This window comes from Gorilla gorilla, chromosome 15 (genome assembly GCF_029281585.2).
Source record: "Gorilla gorilla gorilla isolate KB3781 chromosome 15, NHGRI_mGorGor1-v2.1_pri, whole genome shotgun sequence".
NCBI classification, from domain to species: domain Eukaryota; kingdom Metazoa; phylum Chordata; class Mammalia; order Primates; family Hominidae; genus Gorilla; species Gorilla gorilla.
The window spans coordinates 34603977-34627450 of NC_073239.2; the positions used below are offsets into that span (position 1 = coordinate 34603977).

The 23474-nt window shown below is 40.6% G+C and overlaps 1 protein-coding gene and 1 pseudogene across 1 annotated transcript in view; both read right to left on the reverse strand.

The window, feature by feature from the left end:
* The window catches only part of LOC101135612 (T cell receptor alpha chain MC.7.G5), a 548557-nt gene extending 526396 nt beyond the window's left edge, over positions 1-22161 (reverse strand). Inside the window, exons 1-2 of the mRNA XM_063698253.1 lie at positions 22107-22161; positions 21599-21903 (exon numbers count right to left, since the gene is read on the reverse strand). Coding sequence (XP_063554323.1) covers positions 21599-21903; positions 22107-22161 — 360 coding nt within the window. The remainder of the gene's footprint in view (positions 1-21598; positions 21904-22106) is intronic.
* On the reverse strand, positions 441-17871 carry LOC109029515 (sal-like protein 4; annotated as a pseudogene).
* Positions 22162-23474: the final 1313 nt, after the last annotated feature.

Here is a 23474-nt window from a genome sequence, read left to right on the forward strand (position 1 = left end):
ATGACTTATGATGTTTAACATATTTTATGGATTTGTCTTAGTCTATTTGGGCCACTATAACAAAATATCATAGATAGGTGGCTTATAAAAACATAAACTCAAAGTTCTGGAGGAAGCATAGTCCAAGATCAAGTTCCCAGAAGATTCAGTGCCTAGTGAGGGCCTGTTTTCGAGTTGGTAGTCATCTTTGCGGTGTCCTCACATTGCCAAAAAAGCAAGGAAGCTCTCTGTGACCTCTTTTATATGGACATTATTCTCATTACCTAATCACCTCTTAAAGGCCGCACCTCCAAATATGACCACACTGGTAATTCAGTTCTGTCATAAGTTTGTTTAATGTGGTTGCTGCCTTGGCGTCCATTTTCAGGCCTGACATAAGTCATACTTCATCTCCCTTGGCCTAGTTAGAACTTCCACACCCTTTGTGGTTGTTCTGCATCTCACTGACCCAAAATCCAACACTTTCCACAGCTGCTAACCATGACAAATCTAACGGCCAACGCCAGAGTCGTGTACATAATTTCTCCCCTTTTTATGTGTTTTCTTTGAACTAGACAGTCCTCAATACCCATGGATAAGCCTAAGGGATAATACCCATGAACCTTAATAAAGGTATAGTCCCCACAGGCCTCTCTCTCCCTCTGTTTCTCTCTCTCTTCACCTACTGGTTGAGCTCCCTGCTGCCTCTGAACTTCCCATCAGCCTCCCACTGGCACCTATAACCTCTCTGGGACCTGTGAGAAATAAATTCCTTCTATTTTATCCCTTTTCGCTTCACGTCCTTATATAGCATGTTGGGAGGAGGGCCTGGTTTCTATTGCTCAACATGAAGTTTTAAAGATCCATTCCATTTTACCTGACCCACACACCTAAACCTAATTTTTCCCCTAGTCAAGGCTGTCCTAGGCAGTGGTTATCTTGGCGTATGGTCATTCTCAGGAGAGAGACTTCAAGTCCAAATTAAGAAGACATAACAAATTGGCCACGTGAGGTGGCTCAAACCTGTAATCCCAGCACTTTGGAAGGCTAAGGCAGGTGGATCACGAGGTCAGGAGATCGAGATCATCCTGGCCAACGTGATGAAACCGTCTCTACTAAAATACAAAAAATTAGCTGGGCATGGTGGCGCACATCTGTAGTCCCAGCTACTCGGAGGCTGAGGTAGGGGAATCGCTTGAACCCGGGAGGGAGAGGATGCAGTGAGCTGAGATCGCGTCACCGCACTCTAGCATGGCAGCAGAGCAAGACTCCGTCAAAAAAAAAGACATAAATTAAAATCACAACAGATTTCAACATATGAATTTGGGGGGACACAAACATTCAGTCTATAGCAGTACTCACTCGTTACACCATTTATGTATTTTATTATTGTGTAATTTTTAATTGTTAATTTATGGGAGGTTTTAAATATATTCTGGAATTAATATTTTTTCAGCTGTATCTTCTTGAATATTTTTTCAGACTTTAGGTTGCTAATTGACTTTCTTAATACTGTCGTTTGATAAGCACCATTTTAAAATTGTATTCGTGTCCTATTTGTCAATCTTTCTTTTTGGTTAGCATATTTTGTATACATATTTTTAAATATACTGGTTAATCTATTCCCTATACATATATTTGTTCTTCTCTCTCCGAAACTTACATATCTCAGGATGCGTATTGTCTACAATTTCTATTAGATCCATTGGTATTTTATTATATTTATTTTAAAGTACATCCGATAAATCCAACACCTGGGTCATCTCTTTTTGGGCTTATTAACAGTTTTCTCCTTTGACCATGGGTCACATTTTTGTGTGTATGGTTTAATCTCCCAGTGGTTCTTTGCACTTCTTGTATTTGGATAGACCATTTCTTCTAATTATTTTTGAACTTATTTTTTATTCATTTGTGGGTTTTTTAATTTCTTTTTTGCCCCCTTGAGGAGGTGACTTTAATTATAGTTTATAATAATCTGGTTTGGCTCTGGGTGCTTTCAGAGATGGATTCTGTATGAGCTCCTTGGTTATAGAGAGCCTTTGTATGACAGCTTTCTTGGATGCTGGTTGTAGTAGCAATGTTCCCAGTATGTGAGCAGGTTCATTGTCTCCTGTGGGGCTTGAATGGCAGAGGCGTCTTGACGCTTGTCTCATTCTCCAGTGGTGTGCACCCTTTTATTTATTTACTTTTTTCCCCCAGTATTTTATTCACTGGGTGGAATAGTTCAGGCTTCAGACCAGTAAGAGATGTCCAAGGGGAACAAAAAAACAACTGTGGCTAAAGCAGATGGGTAAATGCAATATTTAGAGGTGGACAGAGGTCCCAGCCCTGACAGAAGCAGCTGGGGGAACTCTCAGTGAAATGCACTGAGTCCTCTTCAAGGGGAAGGAGAGAGCCTCCTCAGCTACCCTGCCAGTCCAGCAGGAAAGTGATCCACCTCCCAGTCATACTGCTGGCCCAGTGTTCCAGCTATACAGATCATATAGGCACCTCTTCTCACCTGCAAGAGTGCTGATGTTCCATGTAGACAGGGATTGTGACTCTCCCCCTTGTGTAAGACTAAACCTGGAAGGCATTTTTCCTGTGGGGATGCAATTACCTTGAAGTGTTCCGGAAAGGTTGTCTACAGATGCACCCACACTGAGCTTCCGTGGGAGAAGTTCCAGCTGTGTCTGCAGTGGTGGATGAGGGGGAAAAAGAATTCTGCTTTTCAAGACCCTTCACTAGCACCAGGGCTGACTGACTGTTTAGTTAGAGCCACAAGCTTTCCCTGCTGAGCCCAGCACTGCACCTGTGACTCTGTTGAAAGAAACTTCCCCAAAGCAGAAAATTCTGGGACTCAAGACCGGCCATCTGGGTTCTTTTGTCCCACAGGGTGCTCCCTTGATATAGTGCACCCCCTTTACTCCTAGAAGTAGGAGTCCCTGAGAGCCAGACTACTGTGAATGCTGCTACTCCTCTGGATCTGGCCACCCAGTGGGACTGATACCTCCAGGCTGGTGCTGCAGAATGTCTGCAAGGGATCTAGTGATGTGACCTGTTCTCAAGTCTCCCAGAAGTGGCTACCAGCACTAGCTCTGATGGGAGTGGCAGGAGAGTGACTTAGGCTCTGAGAGATTGCTTGGTTATGAATAGCTTTTAGTGTGTTGGCTTCCTCACATGCCAGTTATACTAGTAAACGAACTGATCATGTGGACACGCCGAGGACCTCCTGGTTAGCCAGTGTGTTGCAGGCAATGGTGATAGTTGAGATCACACTCAAGTTTCCTCTTTCTTGGTGCTGTTTTATTCTGTCGACAAATGCTGTGAAGGACTGCGTTGGTTGGCCTCCAGCCAGGAGATAGTGCTTGCAAAGGACTACCAACTGTGGTAATAATGGTGGGATTTGTGCTTGCCTTATGTTACTGGGAGAGGTACTTTGGTATCTCAGGCAATGGGAAGGGCGATATAGCTCCCAAAAGACTCAGACCTTTGTGTTAAGCAACAGGAGCTGGTGGAGGGGCAAAGCTAGGTGGGGCTGGGTCAGGGAAGTCCGTGTTCTGTGTGCTGGCACAAGTGGAGGCACAAGCTGGCATAAGCAGAGGAGTACAGCTGCCTCTATTGCACAGAAGGCACTTCCCCATGTGGACTCTTTCACATAGGGAGTGGGGAGTAGCAGGCAGCAGTAAGCCTCACTCAGCCGCCACACACTTGGCAAGGCAGGTCTCACACCTGCAGTGTTTCACTATCAGCAGCTAGCTAGATTCCAAGCAGTCTGCACTCAGAACTCAAAGCTTCTCCAGGCCACAAGGCTTCCCCATAGAGACAGAAACTGTGGTTTTCAGGCCATGCCCCTCCTGATCCACCTGCAAGGCAGGGGCATTTAGCTCCTGTGCTCATGGTTATACTACACTTTCTGCTTGTCCCTGAGTTTGGGCTAAAGGAATTTATCCCCACTCGAGATTATATTGCAAATCTCAGTTGGGAGCTTCTCTCAAGCACCACCTGAGCTAGCTGGCAGATGTCTGTGGGGTCCCCTGTGAGGATCAGAAATGTCTTCTCTCTGTCCCACTGGAGACTGGGAATGCATGCAAAGCACATCCCAATGCTGCTGCTTCTCATGTACCCCCTGCAGCTCACTAAATCAGCTCTAGGGCTTGGTAGGATTAAGTCTTTCCCCATACCCTGGATTGCCAGGTTCCCCAGTGGGCATGTATATCCCAGAAGCAGTTTCTAACCCTCTCACACTCTGAGGACTCAGAGTTTTCCAACTAGCTCACAGTGCAGGCTGCAACCTGCTGCTGCTTTTTGTTGTTGTTTCTTTGTTTGAGATGGAGTCTTGCTCTGTCACCAGGCTGGAGTGCAGTGGCGCAATCTCAGCTTGCTGCAACCTCCACCTCCCGGGTTCAAGCAATTCTCCTGCCTCAGCCTCCCTAGTAGCTGGGACTACAAGCACGCACCACAACGCCCAGCTAATTTGTGTATTTTTAGTAGAGATGGGGTTTCACCATGTTGGCCAGGATGGTCTCGATCTCTTGATCTCATGATTCGCCCACCTCGGCCTCCCAAAGTGCTGGGATTACAGGCGTGAGCCAACCTGCTGCTTCATTCAAAGGGTATGTGGTTTCTTTCAATTTTCTTGTTAAGTTCCTGTGTTGCTTCTTGGAAGAAAGTTCACAGTGTGAGTCTCTACACACTGTTTTGTCTTCCCAAGTGGGAGAAGCATATTGACGATGCCTCCAATCCACCATCTTGGAGAAAATAAAAACCAAAAAGAACCTTGACCCTGTTTTTAATAAAATAGCTTGAAGGGAAGGTAGATACCAAAGAAGAATGGAATAGGACTCTAAGAAGAAAGCACTAAACATTCATTTTTTATAGATTCACAGCAATAATTGGGGCAATGTTCAATTATTACTCGCATCATTTTCTCCTTGGGTACAGATAATAATCCCAAATAATTCCAGGCACAACTTTTAAGTAGAAAAATCTGAGGCCTCCTCCTTGCACATGTCTTTATGGTTCTCATGGGACAGAGAACATCTGCCTAGAAAGTCCTCTCTACGCTCCTTCATTCCTTTATCTGAATCAGTTCTGTTAAGTCCCCAAGACACAATCAGCATGCCATCTTATAAACATGATAATGCATGTTAGAAACATTATCTAATGTGGCTCTTTTCAAATAATCTATGATAAAGAATCAATGTTTTCACCAATTTATCATGGACCACTACAACTGTAAAATACAACACAAATAAATTACTTTGACTTTTGTTTCCCTGATAAATGTACACTGCTACAGAAATTGATCTTCAAATTAAAAAGCTGGACAAAATAAAGGAAATTTTCAGACCTTGGACTACAGATAATACAGAGATAATGAAAATAAATGAAGCGAGTCCTAACATTGCTTCCATTTATTTCCTGGAGGCAGTTTCTAGGCAACAGCACAGGGAGGATTAACCACAACACAGCACAGCTGCCTCGTTGTGTTGAGGAATAGAATAGGAGATTGGGGATCCTAATGCATCTAGAATGTATGAATAAGTGTACCAGAGAGGAGGGATTTGGGGAGAGAGAAAAAGAGAGAGAGACAAAGAGAAGGAGGGGGAGAGAGAGATTCAGAAGAGAACTCTGGCTCTGGAGGGGTCACTCTTTGTCTTTGGCTGATCTGTACATACATGAGAGGAAACTCAGGCAAAGAGAAGCAACAGGCCAGATAATTTCCAGAGTTCACATAGTGCTGGGCATAGTTTGTATTACTAGCATCCAGGATTCAAGAGACATTGTAATGCACGGGGCAGGCACTAGAATCCTCAGAAAGGTGATAAATTAGTAGTGAGTTTAATTAGTCCCAGAATAGAGGCTGTTCAGATAAAAATCAAAAGAAGTCTCAAAAAATCAAAATGATAAGCAAATTATTTAATGATCAGTACAATGTCCAATGGTGTTTAAAGTAATATAACAAAATTGTGCATCCAACAATGTAAAATACATAATATCTAGCACCCAATCAAAATTATCAAGCTGGTGAAGAACCAGGAAAATAAAGTCTATAACCAGGAGAAAGATAAACAGAAACGGAATTTAAAATGACACAGATTATGTAATTATTATAAAAGGACTTTAAAACAGTGCATATAAACTACATACATACAATAAAAATGAATTCAAGGATTAAAAAAATATAGAAACATAAGGAGGAGAAAAATGGAAGGCATAAAAAGATCCAAGTGGAACTTGTAGAAATAAAAAACAATTAAATAAATAAAATGAAAAATAAGTTGGACAGGATTAACAGCAGATTAGAAATCACAGGAAAAAAAGCTTAGAGAACTTGAAGAAAAAGCAGTAGAAATGATCTAAATTGAAGAAAAGAAAAAAGATTTTAAAAAAAGAAATAGTGCTCCTGAACTCTACAAAATCAAATAATCTAAAATAGGTGTAACTGAGGCCTCAGAAGAAGAGAGGGAGAGAAAGAAAGATACTTAAAGAAATAATGGCTGAAAGTTTTTCATAGATACAGAGAAGAAATATAGAGAAAATTACCCCAAGGCTCATTGTAATCAAATTTCTGAGAACCAGTAATAAAAAGGAAAATTTTAACAGCAGTTGGGGTGACAGGATAGAAAAATGAGGAAAGACACTTTAGGTATGGGGAGTCAAAGCTAAGAATAACAGCCAGCTTTTCATCAGAAACAATGTATGTCAGAACCAAACTTTAAAGTGCTAAAAAAAAAACTTTAAAAGATAATTTTTTAAAGGAAAAACCATAAAACTGCATTGTGGGGCTTTTAACTTATGTAGAATAAAAATGTGTTGACAACAATAGCACAAAGAATGGAGGTGAAATGCTGTAAATTTATTACACTGTGTGTGAAGTGGTAAAATATTATTCAAAGTCATATTGTGATAAATTGAATTTGTAGCCTGTAAACCATCAGTTCTCAAACTTGTTGGTCTCAGGATCCCTTTATAGTTTCACTAAGAGATTCCAAGAAGACTCTAAAGAGGTTTTGTTTATGTGGCATAGAGATAGAGGTAGAGATATATTCCATTAATCATCAGAGTGATGACCTTATCACATAGCATGTGGAGTGGAAACCTTGCGTATACACCTGCGAGACTTTGAAAGTAAAAAAGGCAAATAATGTCTTATTATCACTATAAAAATAGTTTTGGAATGCCAGACTCCCTAAAAGGTCTGTCTAGGGTTCCCTGGACCATACTTGGATGACAGCAGCCTTACACCTTTAGCCTTATGATAAATAGGTAACCTTACTTTAGTAACTTGGTTTTCGAAACACCATCTTTTTACTTTTTGTTTCTTTTATAATGCCAGGTTTAGATGCTTACTATTACACACTTCTCTTCATTACAGAGGCATTTATTTTGTTATAGCTGTCTCCTGTTTATTTGTTTTATTAGGGATTTCAGGAATCTCAGTTAAAGGTTCTGTTTGCTCGACATCTGTTGGCCTATTTGTCTAGCGCTTTTAAAATTATCTGTGCTAATGAAACAAGACCAGCAGAATTCATAGCTCATAATTGCTCTAGGATTGGATTTACTTTATGCAAGTTATGGTTGTATTATAGTAAGAAGTTAAAGCATAGTTCTCTGCCTACATAAACCATTTTAAAGCATTGGGACTTTTTTACTGAGGACCACTATATTATTTTTTTTACACAGGCTCTTATTGGAAGTGCTGTCAGTATAGTAACAATAGTTATGGCAAAAATAAAGTGAACATAAAAATAATCGTCAAATAATAAATATTTATGCTAAATGAATTTTCTCACCAATTAAAATTACCTACACACTTGAACTCTTAGTAAAATTATGGTCTTGAGTACAGTTACATGCTGACAAGATTCTCTGGGTAGACAGATCACCTAGCTGCTCTTAAATGATTATGCATGCTAAGGAATCCCTAAGCTTAAGTACTCATCCCAGAAATTCAGACTTACATGACGTGTAAAGCTCTGCAAAAAAACACATAAACCAAAACAAAACATGATTCCTGCCTCAAATTGCTTTCACTTGAGTGAAGATCAGATAGTAAAGCAAATTCTATTCGCTGTCTATGCTCCTGTTAGCCCAGACACAGGCATTTGGAATGAAGGGTCAGACTAGAAGTAGACACTGGATGTATTTAGCACTAGGCAAATAAAGACTGTGTGAATACCTTCTTTACAATATTCAGATTTATTTTGGTCCTTCTATCTCCCTCTTCTTTTCTTAGTCTTCATATCTAGATGTTTAACTTTCAGTGCTCAGGTGTCTAACACCTGAGTTTGTGGAAGTCACGAATGTTAGGGTAGAAGGTAGCATTTACCTTCAGTTTGGGGTGTCCAGACATCCACCTAGTTTGTTCCCCATTCTTTCAATTTCATCACATTAGTTCTGTGGTTAGCTTCCAGAAAGATTTAGTATAATATAGCCTTCGGAATAAAGAAAATTAAGTTTTATATTAATATAGTTTAAATTCTGTTAAACTGGGCTTCAAAATCAAAAAGTTCTCCATTTTGCTTACTAGTTAAATTATCTGAGGAGTGGTTTCTGGAATTTGATCAATTTGAAACTCATTTCATTGTGATTCATTTGTAGTTCTTGAAGCCCATTGTCATTACCTCTGATAGCCTTCTTTGAAACTTTTCAATATGGAGCCTAGGATATAAAGGTAAAATTAAGGCTGCCCTGACCTTTAAAAGGTTATTTTTCTTGTCTCTTTCTTACTTCCAAAAGCAGATTTTTTGGAGATGCAGTGATTGTTTTTTTCGACAATTCAGTTTTTGCTACAGTAGTCCCATAGAGCAGAGGTGGTACAGCTTTGTCAGTCCTTGAGCTTGCTGGGAACAATATTGAAATAAAATCACTCAGCTCTACAAAGCCCCATAAATGTCTTGTCCAGTATTATGAGACATACAAACGTGTAAGCACATTTAGAAAAAAATGTGTATTTGGGAGGAGATAACGTATATACTCATAATAAGTTAATTTGGTATAGAGAGCTTGGGTGAGAAGAGTGAGCTTTACCCTTGGCTGAGCACACTGGCTTAGGTCCCTTCACTTCTCTGAATCTCAGTTTTTAAGCTACAAAATGCGATTAATTCTTTGTACCTTGCCTTGTTCACAATGTTATTATAAAGAGTGAATGAGATAATGCTTATGAAAGTGCACTGTAAAATTAAGTGAACTATATTTTAAAAACATACATAAAATATATAAAAATACATTTCAAAATATTTTTTGAAAAAAAGATTTTTTGAAATATATTTTTAAAAAATTTTGGGTAATTTATCAGAAGGAAGAGATCACTGTGAGCTGGGGTGACCAGAAAATTCTTCACAATGTAATAATGGTCTGAGACAGTCTCTAGGATCGGGAGAAAGAATGATGGTAAGCATTCAGACAGGTGTAATCATGGGAGCAAAGGACTATGAGCAGAGCTGTTAATGGAGGACAGTAAATGTTTCCCAGCCTCATTCACAAGTTAGACTTAATCTGATGAAGCAGAAAGTTCATGACTACTGTAGAGGCCATCGAGAGCTACACCATGAGTTTTAATTAACCTTACTCCTACAAGAAAAGCATGGTCATTGAAGGTTGTTAAACAGAGGACTGACGTGATTGATGCTGTGTTTCTTAAAAGAATAGGTCATTTGTAGGGTATGGGAGCGGATTATGGGGAGGAAATGCTGGAAGGAGGGAGGCCAGTTAAAAGCCTGTTACAGAAAACCACGTGTAACATACTTGTATTGGACCATTCTCACATTGCTATAAAGAACTATTTGAGATTGGGTATTATGAAGAAAAGATGTTTAATAGACTCACAGTTCTGTAGGCTATACTGGAGGCATGGCTGGGAGGCCTCAGAAAACTAAGAAATTCATGGCAGAAGGTGAAGGAGAAGCAAGTACATTTTCACATGCCCAGCAGGACAGAGAGAGAGAGAGAGCAAAGGGGGAGGTGCCACACACCTTCAAACAACCAGATCTCTTGAGAACTCTATCACGAGAGAGCACTAGGCGGATGGTGCTAAACCATTAGAAGCCACCTCCATGATCCAGTCACCTCCCACCAGACCTCTCCTCCAACACTAGGAATTACAATTCAACATTAGATTTGAGTGGAGACAGAGAAAAACCACATCAATACCAAAGGTCTAAACTCAAAGCAGTAATTAGCAAGCTACACGGGGAAGTTCAAATCCATCTAATAACACACTAGATCCTGGGACCTGGGAACAGAGCATCTTTTTAAACATGTAGCTCAGTCCTTTATTGAGAAAACAATTATGAAGCATGTTTTAAATGAAGGCTAATGTGAAGGGCAGTGGGGCTATGAAGATGGATTGAATAAGAAGTATGTTCTCAAAATTTAGTCAATGGGATGGATAAGGTTTCTTTTAAAAACTTTTAAAGTATAATATAGATTCAGAATAGTGCACAAAACTTAAATGTAGAGCTTGGTGAATTTTCACGAAGTGAAATCACCTATGTAACCAGCACCCAAATTGAGAAACAGCATTGGCAACATCCAGAAGCCTCCCTTGTACTCTTTCTGAGTCACTATCTCCTTGTAAAGATAGCCCCTATCTTCACTCTCCTGACTTACAACTTCATAGCTTAGTCTTGCCTTTTCTTGAATTTCTTTTGCTTTCATTTTTCACTCAGTAATATTTGTGTGATTCAATCTGCCTTGAGCATATGGCAAGTTTATTCATTCTCATTGCTGGGTAGTATTTCATTATCGTACTTTATTTATCTTTGAAACTGCTGATGTGCATCTGAGTTGCTTTCCAGTTTTAGGATATTATAATCACTGATGTAATACATGTTCTTATTCTTGTACATGTTTTACAAATGAATATATGTAACTTCTTATTGGGCATATAGGTAGAAATGGAATTTCTGCATCACAGGGAATGCACATGTTCAGCTGTAGTAAATACTGCCAAATGTTTTTGAAATTGTACCAGTTGACATTCCTTCCAGCCGAATATGTGAATTTCTGTTGCTCCATGTTCTTGTCAATATTTAGTGTAGTCTTTTTCACTTTAGCCATTCTGATCATGGTATAGTTATAGATATGAATTTTCAGAAACAAAATGCAACATATCAAGTGGTAAGTAGCAACAAAGGTTAAAGAGTGATTGAGAAGTTCAGAGAAGGAAAGATTACACACGTTGTATCTTTACATCAGGACAACTATGTCTTGTAAGACAAGAATGGTGACTATACATTATCCAGGACCACTGGGCATTTTAATAGTTGCTCTTATAAATTATGAAATGAGAATAATTCAATGTCTAGACCACATCCTCCAGACTATCAACCAGCAAAACAGATGTCTTTTCTCACCTACTGTGTTCCCCACTTTCCTTTCCGAAAGTACAGTCATAGGAGGTTGAGACAGAAGTTTAGCCTGTGGAGATGGAGAAAGGACATTTTGTGCAATGGGGACAATTTAAGCAGAGACATAGATCTGTGACCAGACACAGTGGCATCCATATTACTGTTAACAAGCAGAAGAGTGAGGAGGTGTCTGCGCTTTGGGGGTGGATGAAACCTTCTCCTAGCTTCCTGGAGCAGGTTTTAAATCTCCTCTTTTTTGTATGACAGCTTGCATTTAAACTGAATACAGGATGAGAATATCTTCTTTGTCAATAATTACCTCATCTTACAAAATATATTAATTCAGCAATCAATAATATTTCAAATACATTTTAAAGTGTTTATGTACTCTTAGAGTAAGAGGGGAAAATCTCCATAACCTATATTTATTGCTTCACAAGTCATCTTTTAGGTGTATATTTGCTCAAGGGAAAAATGCCATTTCTTTGTTGGCTTTTATCTTGATGTGTGGGACTTCACGGGGTTGTTTATTTCAACAGTGTGAAAGACTGAAACCAAATTGGTTTGAAGGCTGATGTGAATATTGATTACATCTTAGAGCATTTCTTCTTTGGTCTGTTGGCAAATATGAGAAAATATACCTTAAATTACCTAGTTAGGGGAATTAAAGCAGCCCTGCCTGCCCCCTAAAAACACTTTCATGTTAAACATCCATCATGTGCTGCTTCTCTGACAGGGCCCGGGCCTTATCAGCAGGGTAGGTACTGGTGGGGGAGCAGCTGCAAATGGGGATATTTACTGGAGCTGCAAATGGGGATTTAGGGACCTGTTGGGGTGATTTTCAAGCAGTGCCAAGATGTCCTTTCCTTATCAATGAGTTTTGGCTCTTTCCTTTGAAAAACGCATCAAGGAGCAGTGTGATGTTATGAAACTAGCACATGATTGAAAATCTGATTTAGGCCCTGAACAAATTCCACCCTTTCCATTAACATTGGCTGTTACAGATTGAGTCTCTACTGTGTCGACATGCCATGCTATGTACCGTGCGAAAACTGTGTCTGTATAAAATCATGTATAGTTTAATTTAAACATATAGGTATATGTAAATATGTATAATTTTAATTCTCAACTCGACTTCACGAGGTAAATTCTATTATCACCACTTAATGGATGAGGAAACTGAGACATCAACAGGTTAAAGAATCAAAAGTCATGCTGCAATGGAGATGACAGGATTTGAATCTAGCCAATTTCTATTTTTAATTTTTTTAAAGAAAATTTCTCAAACATATAGAAAAGTATACAGTATGGAACAATGAAACCCCATGTACCCATCACCCATGTTCATCAAATATTGATTCTTGGTCAATCTTGTTTTATTTATGCCCCAATTACATTTATGCATTCATTTATTTTTTTAAAGCCATTCATATATTTTTAAAATATCATATTATTTTGCTTTTGCTTATTTTAGTACTATCACTAAATTTTGACTTTTTTAAAACACAACCAAATTGGCAAATGTGTTTACATTTTCAATTATTTTACAGCTTATCTGATTCAGAATTCACCTAAGAGTCACATATTGTGATTTGTGGACATGTTTTCCAAAGAGAAAACATTCAAAATTTATTTTCCAACAGACAGACAGCATTAGCAGCACAGCTATAGGAGTTTCTCCAAAGATCATACATTCACAAGGCATTATTAGCTCAACAGTGAAAAAGCCACTGGTGTGGTCTCTGTAACAATATCCACTTCACAGTATAAGCAGATACCATTATTGTGTTCACTTACAATTCCAGAAGGAAAGGCACAAATGGCAAAAAAAAAAAAAAAGGCCTAAAATCAGGAGCAATAACCAAGAGGCAAAACATTAGCTAACAGTCTTGATCTACATTTCATTCAGGGCCTTCCACATAGAAGGGATAGACTTCTCCCAGAAGTTAGGGTTTTTCTTTCTCCTTTCTTGTTAAACCATTAGAGAGATGTTTCATTTGCTCAATATTATTACATATACAAAAGGAGATTACAAATAAAGGAATCACAAAACACCTTGAACATCCAACTCTTTCCACCAATACACTGACTTTTAGGTTTAAGACAGAACCTGGGAATTCTTCAGTAGTCTTAAAATAGGAAAATAGAGACTATGGCTAATAAACAAATAAATAAATAAGGGAGATAAATAAAAGCTTTCCTACCCAGGACTCACCTGTTCCAACTTCATAGCCTTCATAAAATCCTCAAGAAAAAATAATCTTCCTAAGTTGCACCAAATAAATTAAACAAAACAAAAAAATAGTGTGTGAACCTATGGCAGGAAACATACCCTTCCATGAGTTTCTTCTCAAGAATGAAAACCCGGCTTTTCAATAGGGTAGGCACTGGCAAACTAAATTAAGTCACCTGAGATTCCCCATTCAGGTGTCCACCTCAGGTTCAGGAAGAAAAAGGCATTTGGGAAGTATGAGGAGGACATTGGCACTCTTGCGGTTCTGACTGAACTGCATTTGAATAAACAGCAACACACACAATGAATCCCTAAGCACCAACGTAAGTCCATCTGAGGGCATCCTACTTAAGGTTCTAAGGTTGAAGCAATTTTATAATTGTACAATCTTAGTTTTTTGTTCTTTTAAAAGTATATTTTTAGAAAGAAAAAGAAAGGTGTTAACAGGATTGGGGGAATATAAAACAGTTCCCTAAATAGATGACAGATCTTGTCCGTTTACCTGCATACGGTTACCAATACCCTTCACCCCAATTAGGCTAAGTAGTTATCTCTTCCACTGTGGTTCAATAAGTTCCAATGATTCCACCTTGAAATAGATAATGGTCTTAGAAAAAGTCACCGTAGGTTTTATGAAAGTCCTATGTATACAGTTTGTCACAAGTAACAAGGCTGCTTTGCAAGACCTGCTGCTTAAAACAAAAAAAAATCCAGTGTATATTTGTTTTGGTACAATTTTTTATTCATTTTTTTCATTTTCATTTCAATCATGCTTGAGGTGGTGGTCACAACCTTCATAAACATCATTTATACCAGTAAGAAAAAGAAAGCCGAGCGCGGGTGGCTCACACCTGTAACTCCAGCACTTTGGGAGGCCGAGGTGGGTGGATCACGAGGTCAGGAATTCGAGACCAGCCTGGCCAACATGATGAAACCCTGTCTTTACTAAAAATACAAAAATTAGCTGCATGCAGTGGCACATGCCTGTAGTCCCAGCTACTCAGGAGGCTGAAGCAGAAGAATTGCTTGAACCTGGGAGGCGGAGATTGCAGTGAGCTGAGATCACGCCACTGCACTCCAGCCTCCAGAGCAAGACTCCATCTCAAAAAAAATAAAAATAAAAAAGAAAGAAAACAGGAGGAGATGGGCCTTTACAAAAAAAAAAAAGGCAGATTCTAGAGATTTAACTCTGTCTGCATTTATCCTTCCATGCAAGTTAAGCTCAGCTGGAAAAAAAAAAGAAAAAGAAAAAGAAAAGAAAAAAAAAGAAGACTGCAACCTTGTTTTCTTCCAGGAAGTGAGGGAACTGGTGTTTGGGAATGCTGTCAATAGCACCTGGCTTTTCCACATCCGCAATGACACCTGATTGGGACCCATCATCTTGGAGATGGTGGTGTTATTTATGATGGAGACAGCCTCCAGGGAAACCAGGAGGGTAGGAATACAGCTACTCTGGATCAGAGAGAGCTCACTGGTTTTCACTGCCAGACCACAGTCAAGTGTGGGGGTATACTGATTCCTTACGATAGTGTCCACATTCACCAAAGGGGCTGGGATTTCCTTAGGAAACATTTCTGAGACTCTTTTTCCTTTTGTACCTAACAGAGACATGGTTTTCTCCAGGACCAGCTTCCTCCCATGGTGTGCTGAGTTACTGTTCACCCAGTGTGTCATATAGTAGACCCTCAAGTTGCCTTTGGTGGTAAAAGCTGTCCCACAAATGTTGCGTACAAAAGGCTTCTCTCCAGTGTGAGTCTGTCTGTGAATCTGAAAAGACTAGTGGACAGGAAGTTCTTCCCACACTGGGTGCAGCCGTGTTGCTTGACCTGTCAGTGTAGCTGGGCCTCTAACAAAGGGGTCATCCCTGGAGACAAGATAGAGGGTCCTACAAATATACCTGGAACTTCAAGTTTGACATAGGTTGGCTGGGCTCAGATAAACGTTGAAGGGAGCCTGCTCCGACCTTCCATCCCTGCATCTGTTCTCAAAGCTCTCTGATTTGCCCCCAGCATCAGGAGACATTGACTTGATGATTTGTACCTCACTATTGGCCAGAGAGTACCTGGAAGGACCTAGTTTCCATGGTGTCTGGACTTCGGCTCTCACACTCCTAGTCTCCTTTCAGTGAGGATGAGTGGTTGGTCAAGCCATTGCTCTCCACTGAACCATTTTTCGGCTGCTCTGGCACTGCAGGCCAAAAGGGATAGGACCCACTCCCCCTACCTGGGGCATCTAAGGAAGCCGTCATGGAAAGAGGTACGGGGATCTTTGAGGAGCTGCTTGGGCCCTCCTGGGAGCTGACTTCTACATCGGTGCTTTTGGGGACATCATCATAGCAGATGGCACTTGTACTGCCATCCTCACTGACCATCATTGGATCAGGATCATAAGGTCACAGGTATCCTCTGGCAAGGGAATATTGGGAATCTGACTGCCCGTGTACATCCGAATATGCTGTTGCAATATCACGGCATTGGTAACTCTGGCAGATGAGGCATGAATGCTGCCTCTTTGTGGGTGTGTTTGTTCAGTGAACCCCAAGGTGCGTCTGCAAGTTGCCTTTGGTAGAAAAAGCTCAGCCACAAATCTTATACTGGAATGGTCTCTCCCTGGTGTGTGGGTGCATGTGCAGTAATAGATTTTGAGAGAGCTTAGGAATCAGTAGAAAATGAAGCCAGTGGCGGCATTGTGGATGTTCTCAAACAGCTACAGCAATTTTAGGGTCTCTGGTCCTGGCCAGGGGTCCCACTCACTTAGAAGCCACCAATACTTGGTGAATTATTGTTTGTCCCTACCTCAAGGAGTATAGGCCTGCCCTCACTTTCTGCAGAAGGACTGGGCTACAGGTCATTGGGCAACAGGCCATCCATGAGGTTCTTCGGGTTAGTCTCTGAAGAGAGATTCTGAGGTAGCCTTAGAGAGGAAGTTACAAGGACAAGTTTGCTGTTTAAAGAGAGACTCAATTCATTGATGGGGGCAGGTACAGAGTGCATATGGGTTGCCATTGCCTGTTGCCATTTTTTCCTGGAACTCAGCAAACAACTGGGGGTTCACCTTCTCTTGGAGATGTTTGTGAAACTGTACCCTGAGGTTTCCCTTGGTGGTGAAGCGATGACTACAGACATAGCACACGAAGGGTCTCTCTCCAGTGTGGGAGCAGAGGTGGATCCACGAGAAGCTATCAGTCCCAAAAACCTTGCTGGAGTACTTACACTTGTGCTTGGAGATGTTCCGTAGCCTTCCTTTCCCTTTCTTGGATGGGTCTAATGCCATAGTGGAGAAAGTACCCTGGAAGAGCACCAAGCCCAGAGCCTGAGGGAGCAAAGCACTCAGTATGGGAGACATGATGTTTTCCCAAACAGGGAAAGGGAAGAGAGTACCCTTTTCCCATCTGGCTTCAGAGCAAAAGGCATCAGTCCTGGGGCAGAGTGCTGAAGGTAGAAGGGATGTTGGTGTGCAGTATCTTGGCTTGTTTCAAGGCATCCAGAGACAGACCTTGGCTTCCAGCCTTCTGGCTAAGCAAAACCACAGCTGCAGAAACCTGCTGGGACATGTGGCTGCCCAAAGTCTTCAGGGTGTCAGCCCCTGCCCTGCCACAGTGGAGGACGTGGGAGGCCCACACGTTCATCTCAATGTAGATCTGCTTGGTGAGCTGGATCTGCTGTAGCTGCTGTTGCAGATACAAGATCTGCTCGAGGACCCATGGGATGCTGTGGGCACTGGGCACAGGCTGGCAGTGCACCTGCATTCCACTGATTCACTGCCACCTTGGTGCCCCAGAGAGCCTGCATGGGCACATTAGTGTTGGCTACTTTGCCTGTGGGTAAATAGCCTATGTCCTTAGGTGTGGGTGGCAGGGCCATCTCTGTCTGTAAGTGCACCACAGACTCCACACCCAGCTTCTCTTTCATGTCCCCTGAGCTGCCACTGTTCTCCTTGTGGCCATCTTTATTACTTGGACTGGGTGGCTGGTATGGCTCAGTCCGGCTCCAGAGAGCTGTCATGGCCTCTCACTGTCATTCCTGAAGAGGACAGGGGGATTTTCAGTGCAATTTTTCTTATGTTCCAAGAACTCAGAGATGCTAAAGAACTCTGCACAGTATTTCTCACAGGTGTCCATCTCCTCCTGATGAAGCCATTTTACCATGTGGCTTTGTCCTCATTTGCTTCATCATCATTCCCTTGGTGATCCATTGGAGCACCCCGGGCCCCCACCACTGGCGCCATTCAGGCTGCATCTGCGAACTCTGGATTCAGTTGCTGCTCACCCTGGTCCTCCTCCAAGTTGGCATGCTGAGGTTTCGTCTGCTTGCACTTCTACATGGTGCGAGCATGGGGCACTGGGAAAGCCACAGTTCTGGCTGATATGTTTTTTAAAGGCTCTTCTAATCCATAGATCCCCTTACTCATTCTTTGTAGTTTATTGTGGGAAGAAACAAAGACCCAGGGTGTTTGTCTTGCAGAGTTTTTCACACTATAGATTTTGCTTACTGTATATTTGTGATGGGTTTAATATGTTCTGCTGTCCTTTGTATTTACTATAAATTGGCAATTGGGTCTAGAGGGCAGTATTTTGCTTAATACAGTGAACAGAAAACAAAGCTATTTTTCACTAATGTGGGAAATCTATTGGATTGAGTTACTATTTCAAGTCCACCTAATTTTTCCCTCTGTTTGGAAATTCTGAAAGAGACTGGAGGTTGTGTAATAACGATGGTGGGAAACATCAAGAATTCCACTCTACTTCTGGGAGAGTACACATTTGACAATTTACTGTTCACTCCCAAGGGTGTCCAATTCTGATGGGGAAATTTCCTCTTTTCCAAAGAAAAGGAAACTTTAATTATGAAATCAGGTGGAAAGGCTCCTAATGCTACCATTTGGGGTTGGAGCAGCACTGAGCTGTTGAACTTATGTCTTATTGTGTCGTAGAAGGTGGAAATGAGGGCAAACACACAAAGGATGTAGATGGTAAGCAGGTTGTACTAGGGGTCAGGGAGAAGGCAACTACTACATGTAATAAAGAGGGATAAGAAGTAAGGTTCAGAGATTCTTTGTATCACACATAATATGTGCCTAATATATGCTTTTATTCTTTTAAAAGAAAATGCTTATGACAATGGATCATGTCCAGAAGTTATGTAAGCCAAGTGATTAAGGACCGTGGACAGCTCATTAGCTTAACCAGCTCTCTCTGTGTGTGATATGCTTTATTTGAACTCAGTCAAACTTTAGCCCGGGGATACTGGAACAATTCTGCAGTGAAGACATCCATCGTATGCAAGATCATAGGCTCTGAGATGTGGGGTATGAGGGTGACTAATTTCAGGGAACACCTGAAGAGGTTCCCTGATAAGGATCATTAGGAAATAGCAGGGGCTGGAGCCTAATGGTCATTATCATTGACTTTATTCACAGAGGCTGGAATAAGCCTCAGCTGCCTTGCAGACTGTGATGGCTTCATCTCCCCAGCCCCTCATCAAGAAGCTTCCTGTATAAAAGCTCTTGTGCATTGGCCTGTCTACATCTAACAGCTTGTAGCCTGACTTACACAGGACTCAGGAACAAACAACACAGCTTCAATCTCTGGATAACCTTTCAGGACACCCACTCTGCTTAGGAGAAGAATGGGAGGGTTTACTGCATCATTTTTGTTTATCGTCTGATGCCAAGGCCCAGTGCCTAGTGACACATTATCAGGCCTGTACCTTTTTAAACACTTGGACAACCACACTCATTTCATTCTACTCTAGGCACCTATGAGCATTTGCATTTGCTACTTAGCTCTAGAGAGAACTCTAACATTGAACGAACCTTTCCCAGTTACAATGTTCTTAGTTCCTTTAGGAACAGACGAATTATATTAATTTTACAAGGGACAACCAGAATTACTAGAAAATCTGTCTCTCAACCTGCCTTAGAACTTAACTGGAGGAGCTGTGTCCTCTGGAGTTTCAGCCAGCTAGTCCAAGTTCAGTGTGACCTCATGCTTGTCAAATAGGAATCTTCTAATTTTTCTCATTCTCTCATGCTGAGGAAAGAAAGTGTGTCTAATGCCTTGTGAAAGAAACAAAAACTTCGAATTCAAATAAACATATTTACTTTTGAATTAGTACCTGTTGTGTCCTTTCCTCCTTCTTTCTTCCTCCCTTCATCTCTCCTTCTCTATCCCTCATTCTGCGTTCCTCCTGTCCCCTTCCTCCTTCTCCTTCTCATCCTTCTTTCTTTTCTCCTCTCCCTCCCTCTCGCCTTCTTCCTCTCCCTCTTCCTCTGCTGCCCGGCTACATAAAATAGTAGCTTCTGTGTATGGAAAGCAGACGACCTCCCAAGCCACTCTCCTCTCTGCCTGCTTCCTTTGGCTTCTTGTTATTACTGTTACATTATCATGCAACATGTGGAACAGTATGAATATGTCTATAACAACTAACTGTCCTTTCCCAAAAAAGAAGGGCAGCTAATAAGTGTTAGGAAATCAAAAAGGCAGTGGACTATGTGCTCTTGTGAGGCTAGTGAAATTTTGGAAAATATTATTCAATAGCAACTGCCTAATTAAATCTCTACATTTTACAAGTGAGAGAACAGGTTCAGGGGAGTTATAACTTTCTTAAGGTCACATAGGTTGTTTGTGTAAAACTTTAGTTCCCTCTGCCTACCATTCTATAGTGGATATAGCCCCCTAGAACGTGACCTCCATAAAGGCAGGAACCATGTCTGTCTTATTAACTAATGTTTCTCCAATGCTTATTATAGCTACAAATGCCTCCTGAATTAACAATAAACTATACTTAAGTTTCTCAAGCTGGGACACACCCATGATACATGAAATCATGGGGGGGAAACCAGGTATAGTTTCATGAGATGGTAATTCAGATTTGTTTGTCTTGCAGATTAGTTTGTCTTGTAACTAATAATTTAAATTTTTACTTTTAAATTAATTCATACTGTGAAATGAATGGTAAATTTGCATAAATTTTAAAAATAAAATACATATACATCAAAACCATTATGTGTCCAAACAGAACTTTTGACTTCTACCCCAGGGAGTGTAGTGTTTCCCAGCTCTTCCCATGTTTATAGGTAAGCTAGAAATCTGGTTTTTAATGTGATGTCTGTTTTCTTTTAATGTTAAAAACTCAGGTTTCTAAAAACTTGTGTGGAGCAAAAGAAATAAAAATCCTTGTTCCTGAGCACCTGTTGTAACATCCAAGGAGAAATATGTGTTTAGACAGGAAGTAGACACGGGACACACCATCTGGGTTCTGGTTGCCACGGCAGCTGTAATTCTGGCCCTAACCACTTCTCAGCTTCAAACTGGCCAGAACTCAAAGGTGAAAGGGTGAAGGCAAGATATTCAATCCGTTAGGACAAATTCCCACCTTAGACATCTCTCTTAGTAGGCAGCCTCTAAATGACAGCAAAATATTTAGATACTTTTAAAACATCATAATCACGTCACAAAAAGAGAGGAGCCAGAGAAAGGAAATTTGAGAAACATTTCGCATCTATTCTGATATACAAGAGGTTGCTGGCATGATTATGGAAAGAAGTTTAAATTTAATTTTTTTACCTCATTGAGTATTGATACCATTCTTAAGAAAAATCGATGAAAGGCATTTCTACTACTCTTGGATTAAAGCATTCTACATAGTAATTAATGCATAAATGTATAAGTGATTCTAAAAACTTAACAGCTTATGAATGGAATCATCCATTTCGTCTGAAGATAATTGGATAGTTTCCCACCCTCAATAAAACCAACACAAGATTAATATATTTTGTTATTGCACTTTTTGTTGCATAATTCTATATGTGATATAAAAATATGTGCTATACTTTCTGTCTTAATCTATTCTAAAGAATAGAAGATACACATGTTTCTAATAAATGTTATATCTAGACATTGTACATGAATTGAACTCAGGTTTCCTTGCCAAACCACCTGTGCTGACACAGACCCTCCTTGCTTCTTCCTGTCTGTGACAGAGTCTCTCCCCAGGAGCCCTGCCTCTTGTTGAGGTTTTTGTAGGGCTCCCACAGGCACCCATCTCACTGTGGCCTCACTCAGAGCACAGAAGTATACTGCTGAGTCCACGACTTGTGAGGCTGTGATGGTGAAGTTGAAGGAACTGGTGGATTTCTGGAAGTTCCAAGAATACCGACCACTTATTTCATTTTGCTCATCAAAAGAGTTCTGACGAACAAGGAAAACCAATTCTCCACTTGGTGGTTGCTTGTACCAGAATAAGTAATAAGTAGTATCACGGGTTTCATACACACAGTCCAAGGTCACATCCTCCTTCTCCACCACAGAAATTTCATTCTGCGTTTGAGTTACCTTCTGAGCCATGCTGGATCCTGCGAAAAAGAGGAAAAAATAGACTGATCCCTTATTTGTAACTCTGGGGATAAAATAGATTAAGTGGCTTCAGACCTAGTGCTCTGATTTCATTGCCCTTTACCCCTTCTTTCTAAGCCTCATTAGACTAAAAAGATCTGCCTCTCTCCACATCCTTCTGAACTAACAGGAGCCTAAGTCCTGTGCTAGTGGTCAAACTTACCAACACAGATGGAGGCTATGACTGCCCTCAGCAGGCTGGCAGTCAGCATGTTCATAGCTCTTCCCCTGAGTGAAATGTTCTGTGCTGTGTCTCAAACCCAGAACTTGATTCTCCACCTTGCACTCAAGAGGTACTAGCAAAGTTACTGGGCTGTGTGAGGCTTCCGCCTTTTACAGGAAGTATTGTTAACAGATATATGATAAGTTTGACTGTGTCATGTCACATACTTCCTGTAGAGATGGAAGATGCTAGACTGTCCTAAGTACCAATTTTGTCTCAATATAACTTACTGGACTGTAAACATACAGTGGTAAAATTGAATCATGGTTAGTTAATTCATCTTTGGTGAAAAATGTGAGACTTACAACTTATTATGAGCTATAGTGAATACATGGGATGATACAGTTATGCACCTTTTGGTCTTATATATGTCTTTTTCTCCAGATAGAATCAAGGTACAAACTAACCATATGGAGTTTTCACTTTCTAGCAGGAAGGCAAAACTTTTAGTCTCAATCTTTGTTATTACTTTGCCAGTCGTGGAATCTAGCAAAAGTTACATAAGAAAGAGTTTATTGTTTTCCTAATAGAATACTCTTTATTTCCTTCTCCTGCCTGATTGCCCTGGCCAGAACTTCCAATACTATGTTGAATAGGGGTGGTGAGAGAGGGTATCCCTGTCTTGTGCCAGTTTTCAAAGGGAATGCTTCCAGTTTTTGCCCATTCAGTATGATACTGGCTGTGGGTTTGTCATAGATAGCTCTTATTATGCAAGTCAAATTGTCCCTGTTTGCAGATGACATGATTGTATATCTAGAAAACCCCATTGTCTCAGCGCAAAATCTCCTTAAGCTGATAGGCAATTTCAGCAAAGTCTCAGGATACAAAATCAGTGTGCAAAAATCACAAGCATTCTTATACACCAATAACAGACAGAGAGCCAAATCATGAGTGAACTCCCATTCACAATTGCTTCAAAGAGAATAAAATACCTAGGAACTCAACTTACAAGGGACGTGAAGGACCTCTTCAAGGAGAACTACAAACCACTGCTCAATGAAATAAAAGAGGATACAAACAAATGGAAGAACATTCCATGCTCATGGATAGGAAGAATCAATATCGTGAAAATGGCCATACTGCCCAAGGTAATTTATAGATTCAATACCATCCCCATCAAGCTACCAATGACTTTCTTCACAGAATTGGAAAAAACTACTTTAAAGTTCATATGGAACCAAAAAAGAGCCTGCATTGCCAAGTCAATCCTAAGCCAAAAGAACAAAGCTGGAGGCATCATGGTACTTGACTTCAGACTATACTACAAGGCTACAGTAACCAAAACAGCATGGTACTGGTACCAAAACA